At 35.4% G+C, this 8,556-nt stretch overlaps 1 protein-coding gene across 1 annotated transcript in view; it reads right to left on the bottom strand.

Moving 5' to 3' along the window:
- Nucleotides 1-1,210: 1,210 nt before the first annotated feature.
- Nucleotides 1,211-8,556, bottom strand: part of LOC110024768 (serine/threonine-protein phosphatase BSL1 homolog) — a gene marked incomplete at its 5' end in the record, with an annotated part of 30,004 nt that continues 22,658 nt past the window's right edge. Inside the window, 1 exon segment of the mRNA XM_020724928.1 lies at nt 1,211-1,721. Coding sequence (XP_020580587.1) covers nt 1,638-1,721 — 84 coding nt within the window.

Here is an 8,556-nt window from a genome sequence, read left to right as displayed (position 1 = left end):
GTACTTAACCTTATTCTCAAGGTGGCCAAAGTGGAAGCGAACCATGGATGAAAGAAAGAAAATAGATGTCTAAAAAGCTCAATTGAACATACCATCTTCTTCCGGTGAACAAATTTATAGTATCTCAAAACAACACGTAGCTCATCCCATGCCAAAAAATGGAAGGTCAAGACGATACTGGTCCTGTTATAAGACCATCTCATAATGGAAGGTCAAGACGATACTGGTCCTGTTATAAGCATCTCATTTTCCTCATGACATTCTCTCTCGTTCAGGCTGCCCCAAGGCGAATGGTAGGACTAAAAATATGACATGATTGACATTCCATCAACTCTACCTGGGACAACTTGGATGAACCAGATTGGGAAGTCATCATGAAGTTGCGGGGAGTATGATGACAGGGCACACGGGGAGCAGCTTCTTGACGTTACAAACCATTCTTAGTTGAAAGAAAAAAACAAGAGCTTACAAGGGAACCCTTAAAATATGAAGCAACAGACTTGAATAATTACATACCCAGCCCCAAATTCCTGATCTTTCAATAAAGCTAATATAAAACTCTATTTTCACCTTTTTTTTTTTTTTTCAATTTTTAAAAATTTAATAATACAGGAAAATACACATTCGATATTTAATCATAAATACAGCTAATTTTTTAAAATAAAATAACCTATCAATGATATGTTCATCATAGCAAACATAGATCTCTGCATTAGAAAAATACTCCAGTTCGCAAGGAAAACAAATTGACAGCAATTAAAAAAGGGAAATTTATATACATACCATACAATTACTATGCATTTACATATCTAACACCTAAAATTTAATATTTATATTTACAATGCTTTGGTGCAATCAGCCTATGCATGCAAAAAAGTGTATTTTACTTCTTAAATGTTAATGACAGTGATGTTTTTGGTGTGGTATTGAAGAATTGAGTGTCATGCACGTAAATACGTACATATCTAACACCTAAAATTTAATATTTATATTTTGGTGCAATCAGCCTGTGCATTCAAAAAGTGCATTTCACTTCTGGAATGTTAATGACTGATGTTTTTGGTGTGGTATTAAAGATTTGAGTGTCATGCACGTAAATACGAAATTATAGATGTTAGATATGTAAATACATAAGAATTGTGTGGTATGTGTGGAAACGCCCAAATAAATAGATGAACAAATAAAAATCATATGCAGAAACCTAAGATAATAGTGATAATTTATAAAATGACGCACACTTTCATTGTTATTATAATTTGGAAATGTTATTCATTCCTACAAGCTCCAACTCAATGCAGAAAAACCTCTCAAAGGAAACAATTCAAAATAAACTGCCCAACAATATCTTAATTTACAACTTAATCACCCCCAACACCTCTAGTTTGAAAATGCATATACACGCACATACTTTTACAAAATTACCCTTTGACACATTCATGCAAATAATAAATACATCATTGTGGATATATAATAATGCATTTTTGTCAAAGACCCTGATTTCATAGCACAACAGCAGAATAAGGTGCACTCGGGATTGCTTGAGATGACGAAGATTCGAGCTGAAGCCGGACGCTCAACACATCCAATTATGGTGAATGTTAATTTATTATAGGTAAGAGTGGAGCACCATTGAAACCTCATATATATGCAAGCGAACTTCGATCGCTCGCAGATTGTGGCCGGCCACGAGTAGGAGTGGGTGGTCTTTGCGTGTTGAGTTCCTGTAAGAAAATCAGACTTATCATTAGATAAGATAATGGAACTTCAAAAATTTCCTATAGATTCCCGAAGAGTAAAGTGTCAAAACAGCCCTGACTATTTATGTGGAGTCGTGCCGTGTTCCCCGACTCTTTGGTTGACATTTGCAAAGTCATTTCTAAGTCCCCTAAGGTCGGGGGTTTGAATCCGCCTATGTGCGGTTAAGTCGAGTGATTAGGCACATGAGGTTGATATGACTCCATGTAATGCTATCACCATAATGTCATTTATTGAGCATGATAATCATTAGTTATCTAAATGTTTCATGATATACTTGGAGATTTTCAGGAGCACATAAATTTTAAATTTGAGGCATAATAGTGCTTGATTAAGTGTTTTTTTATCCATTTGGTGATGTTTTTTTATTTTGGAAAATTTACATACCATATATAACACAAAAACTTCAATTTTTACATTCTTGCCATCTTACCTAGGCAATAAAAAGGTGTATTTCACTTCTAAAAAGGTTAAAACGGTGGTATTTTTTATGTGATATGAAAGATTTGGGTGGTACAAATGTAAAAAGTACAGTTTAGGTGTTAGACAAGTAAATATATTGAAATTGGGTAGTATGTATGTAAATGTCCCTTTTACTTTTTAGTGGTTGAGTGTGAAATTAAAATGCATTATTGGTTGCAGTGTTCTAATGCATGAGTGAATAAATTGTGTAGTAGATGTTGGAACCAATACTTAACACCCAAAACATAGGGTATGGTGGCATGTATGTAAAAATTGAAGTTTGGGTGGGTATTAGATATAAAAATACATAGGAATTGAGTGGTATATATGTAAATCTTTCTAAAACATATACCTTATGAAATGCATAGAATGTCATGTATAACACTAAATTTTGCTTTCTACATTCATACCACACCACGCCTTTATTTTCACTTGCAAAATTGCAACTATATGCAGCATAATGTTTACATGCTTTATCATAGTTTATTTACATATTGCTTGACCTGTACAATATGCTAAACATGCTTCATGTGCAAATAGAATTTTGTAAGGTATGCTTTGTAGATTAAATTAAGGATGACCGAGTAACTGATTCGCAAATATTAATAATTTAAAGCAGATTGTAGAATTAGCAGACATAGAAAATGAGTGATGGATAACAAAGATAGGTGGAAAGTATAATCATATTCTTGCAATAGGTAGATCTTGATTATGTCTTTATCATGAGTATGATGGACAATTGCATGGTGTATTTAGATTTAGAGATATGAGATGTTATTGTTGATATAAATTATTATATAATTGCATGTATGGTTTTGAATGATATGGATTGTTAGTTTTTGTGTGATAGGTAGATGAGAATTTAGATCTATGTTGCATAGATCTTTTCACATAACTTTATTCAAGTTATCTTTAGTCTAACCTTCTTCATGCTAATTATTTCACATTAATTATATATATTTTTCATATCAATGCCAGTTCAAAGTTAGATTCAACACCCTTTCATTTGACCTTTATAGGATACTATTTTGGGTATTATTTGTTTGAGATGGAGATGTGAAGTGGCTTTGTGCTTAAGGCACTATCTCCACACCCTTGTTTGAATCATTTTGTAGGTTTCTGATACATTTTGATACGGTGATGTAGGGGTGTTAATATTAAACCCAACACGAAAATCCACCTCAAATTTGACACAATAAATTTGAGTTCAGGTCAACATGTGTAAGATTCAAGTCAAGTTCAGATTAGCTTTAGTGTGTGGGGTCCAAAAATTAGACATCTCGGACTCTCTTTGTTGTTGAGAGCTTTGTATTTGTTTCTCCATGTTAAATTTTCAGAAGACAAATTGAATTATAGATAAGAAACTACTCAGAGATTTCACCCTCATATTGTGAGGATTTTTTGATCTAGGGTTCGGGTTCTCAAAAGCGCAAACCCCTATGAGTAATTACCCCTTATGATAACTTGAGAGCACTTTCGATTAAGAGTAGTCATTAAACATTAAATATTCAGAATTAGCATAATCTAACTTGAAACAACTTTTTACCTGAACCCAACTCGAATATTAAACGAATCAGAAAGTTCAACCTAAACATGACATGCCTTCAACCCGCCAACCTTAACCCGACCCGTATAACCTATTTAACAAAAAAATATATATATATTCGAGTCAAAATTGAGTCAATATAGTGGTGTTTACAAGTCAATTTAGAGTTGGTGAATCAGTTTCAGGTCAATTTCGCATTAATCAGTCAATAAAAAAATAAATAAACGAGTTAAAATTTTTAACCTAAACCCAACTCGAAATTTATTCAAGTCAATCCGAACCCTAATTTTTCGAGTTAGGTTCGAGCCAAGTTGGTGCGTCGAGTCAATTTTTGACACCCCTATTCAACATACAGTAACATTATAATTGGATTTTATGTTATATGATTTAACACCTTGAGCTTAAAGCAAATTGTGGGAAAAATGACGATAAGCCTAACAAGATCGCATAGTTATGTCATCCCGGGTTATCATGATCCCTGATCTACTAAGCAGAAGAAGGTAATCAACCAAACTAGACTAAAGGATACTTGTGAGCAACCGTGAATTGCTGACAAGGAACCCTTATAGATCTGGGGTTGACGTTTGTCTAAGGGGACAAATTTATCTCTTTAGTTAACAAAAAGACTTTATTTCAATCAACTATACATATATGATTCACAAATCAAAGAAAAGAAGTTCATTAAGAAACATACAGGCTGCAACCGTTACAATTTAATCATTATTTGATGATAATCACCCGGTCAGATTGCTTTGATCATAACAACTACCTTTTGTAAATCTGTTGGACCAAACCAAGCAGACAAAAAACTCAAGCTACATCTTTATTAGCGTGAGATAATTTTGAGTGTGAATATAGTGAGACACTCGATGTGATATTTACTCTTTATGAGTTGAAGTGATGCAGGTGCGTGTCTTGTTCTGGATGCGTTATGCGGGATGCAGTAGCAACAGTTGCCAGATTGATTGCTTGAACCAATTCATGATAAGGTAGGAGAGGGACCATATAATCCCTCCTTGAAGGAGATTGGCCACTTAACTGAGAGGGCCTACCTTTAGCTAACCTAGTAATATTCATATGTCGTTTTCTTGTGTTTAGGTCATTTTTGATTTACCTTTCTGTCAGGACAGCCGCTGGCATCCAATTTCCCCTCCTAAAGTTGTCCGAATGCGAGAAGGTGCTTCGCCTGTAAATCATCACGAGATAATGTGAATCTCGCTCTATGTTTCCTATAGCCTTTCCTTCGCTGCCGTCATCGCCGTGGTTGTTGTTGTCCCTCAAAAACCACCTCCCGACCGTTTCCCTCCAGCCAACCAGCACTCGCAAACCCTCCATTTGAACAGTCCATTAAACCCCCTACTTGCTGCCATCCCTTTTCTAGCCACTCCACCCTGCTAGCCTTCCAAACCATCTCTAGTTCGTTGTTTACCAATCCAGCCACCCCCTTGTTGTGCCCGTTTTACAGCCACTTCACCTCGCTGCTAGCCTTCCAAAATGCCTCCCAATCACTGCCGAAGTAGATGGACCTTTCCAAATTCTCAAAAAACTAAATGACAATACTTACAAAATCAAATTATCGAGAAATTATAACATGCCTGCTACCTTCAACATGCTTGACACCGTACTACGAGGAAATAAAAACTTGGATGGAAAAGGTCGAAGCAGCCCCAATCTCGGGAGACGAACACAAATGTGTCTCCCGCGAACGCATGATGCGAATGCGTCTCCCATGCAGGACGCGACAACGACAATTGCCAAACTGGTTGCTTGAACGGGTTCATGCAAGGTAGGAGAAGCGCCATACAGTCATGACATCAAAGGTTAGTGCAGTTGTTGGGGTACAACATATTTAGACACAAGGTGGGAAAAGAGATAAAAAAAAAAAAACATAAGTACCAAGCGCAAGCTAATAAAAAAGGAAGAAAGTGACATTTCTGGAAAGAGATCAAGAGTGGATCAAGTTGACCCAAAAAAGATTCCCATAGGATCGTTCGGGAAACTTAGACGCATAGTAGATGGACCTTTCCGAATTCTCAAAAAACCAAATGAAAATGCTTACAAGGTCGACTTGCCGGCGTATTACAAAATCTCTACTATCTTCAACGCAACAAACTCGACTCCATAGTACGAGGAAAAATAAACTTGGACGGACAAGGTTGAAGCCCCCCAATCCCGGGAGACTAACACAGGTGCGTCTCCCGCATGAAACATGAAACACATGATACGGGTGCGTTTCCCAAGCAAAACGTAGCAGTGACAACTGTCGAACCGATTGCGTGAGTTGGTTCATGCTAAGGGAGGAGAGGCGCCATACAATCCTTTCTTGAGGGGGATTTGTCGCCTGACTGAGAAGGCCCACCCTTAACTAACATTGTAATATTTTTACGTCATTTTCTTATGTTTAGGTCGGTTTTGCTTTCAGATTTCTGTCAGGACAGTCGTCAACATTCAAATTTCCTTCCTAGGGCTTTATTTGAAGCCAAGAAAGTGCTCCAGCTGCAAATCATTTTAAGGTCATGTGTATCCTCTGCTTTCTACAGCCTCTCCACCATTGTCGTCATTGTCATAGTCGCTAGCGTACCTCCCTACAACCGACCAGTGGTCTCAACCCCTCCACTTCGCTGTCAGTCTTCCAAATTAGCTCCAGTTTGCTGTCGACCAATCCAACCACCCCTCTACTTGTTGCCACCCCTTTTCCAGCTACTCCACCTCACTACCAGCCTTCCAAACAGCCTCAAAGTTTACTGTTGGCCAGTCACCCCTTTTCCGGCCACTCCACCTCGTTAGCAGCCTTCCAAACTACCTCCCAATCGCTGTCGACCTATCCAACCACCCCTTACTTACTGCCGCCTTTCCGACCACCTCCCACCTGTTGTCGCCCTCCTTCCAGCCAACTCCAACGCATTTTTAGGCCTACTTCTCCTTAAATCGTAATAGCTTCATCTTGCTCTCAACCTTAGTTGAGTCGTGTTGTGTCTTTGTCATTTTCTGTTTCAAATATCTTCGATTGTAACTTTATTTGCTCACGAGTAATAATATTTGTTTTCTCTATTGTGGTTTGGGTTTTCCGGCATTATGAAATAAATAAAAAATTTGTTACCACCGACAAATTTTTGCAGAGTGGATGCATTTTGTTTTGAGCTTTTAAGTAATTGTTCTTTAACTAAGTATTTTGGTTAACTTGCTTTAAGACTAGGTGATTGATTTTAATTTGAATATCTTGATTTGCTATTTTGATAATTTGATTTAGAAATTGATTTAAAACTTGACCTCCTTTGATTGAGATTTTTAGTCAACACGGTATCATTAGAGATTTAAATGTTTGATTTGAATTCTGTCTACTTATAAAAATTCAGGCTTAATATGAAATATGTTTGTACATTAATATTTTTAACTCTGTCATGCTTACAAAAGATTGAGCTCACAGACATATATACATATATATATATATATACATATATATGTATATATATACCTTGAAATTAAACTTTGAAAATAGTTCTCTAGATCACTTCGATTGATTTTCACAATCAACATGACCATCATATGATAAATGAATATTTGAAACACTTATGTTTGTACTTCATTCGACATTTGACATTTTTAATATATTTAAAATATTAATATTGTCAACTCCAATCCTTATTAGAAGAGGATCATACTAGATAATTTGGACTTACAATTTTTTATATTTGCTATTTAGACATTATTAAAAATACAAGATTCGTCAACTCTAGCTTTTAAGAGGAGGAGGATCTAACTGCTTGAGCTGGACTTACAACACCACTCTATAAACTAGACACCTGATTAAAAGTTTGCATAATTTAATTATTTTGAATTTGATTTCAAAATAAAATTTTTATAACTTTAAGATGAGCATAGAAATTTAAACAAGAAAATCTATATTGTTTTCAAAATATAATAAATACGAGTGAATATCATTTGCAACCATGTAACATTCTCAAACCATTTAAGTTTACGCATTTAGTCAATTTAGTGGACCACATGTGGATATTTTAGACATAATTTTAAGTTAGCCCGCGTAGCATTATCAAATTTAATATTTGAGCATTTTATATATTAGCTGGAGCACATACATGTTGATTTGCTAATTTGCACGCATCTTTCAATGCTATTTTGTCTACCTAGCATTTATCTATTATTATCTTTCATTAGAGTTGAGCAATCGTTTCATGGACAATAAAGAATAAATTATGATTCCTTGTATTGTTTCTACCGGATGGTTTCTTTAGTAGTCTTTTGGGTTTTGGGCTTTTTACTCGTTGCTATTCCGACAAATTATTTTGAGACCCTTTGCTTTTCTTAGTTAGATTTAATGGCATGTAATTGAGAAAGCTGAGTTTATCTAAATCCCCTCATATATTATTCCTATATTTTAATTTAATTTTGGGTTTAGACGTCATCATTCCCAACAAAAAAAATTGGTGCTTCTTTTACCTTTCATTTTATATATGCCCAAACCAACTTCATCATACAAACAGCTTTCATGGTTCAAATTTATAAGGGGTTCAAAGTTTACTGAAATTCATGGCCTCTTGCTCCTAAAAATAAAAAAGATATATTAGATAGTGATGATTTTGTTTTCACTCATTTTAGAGTGAATGAAGTCATTGTACCAACTGGTTTTCGGAGTTTGAATATACATACTGATTTCTAATTGTCTCGATCCAAATGACAAAATATGGAAATTTTCTTTTTTTTTTCTATTTCTATCCACAAGAAAATATAGAGATCTTCCATTTTTTTTTCTATCCACAAGCAACTAAGCCCTC

This window comes from Phalaenopsis equestris, unplaced genomic scaffold, assembly GCF_001263595.1.
Source record: "Phalaenopsis equestris unplaced genomic scaffold, ASM126359v1 Scaffold000002, whole genome shotgun sequence".
Lineage (NCBI taxonomy): Eukaryota > Viridiplantae > Streptophyta > Magnoliopsida > Asparagales > Orchidaceae > Phalaenopsis > Phalaenopsis equestris.
Note: the sequence above shows the minus strand (reverse complement) of the source record. Positions and strands in the feature narration are given on the sequence as shown.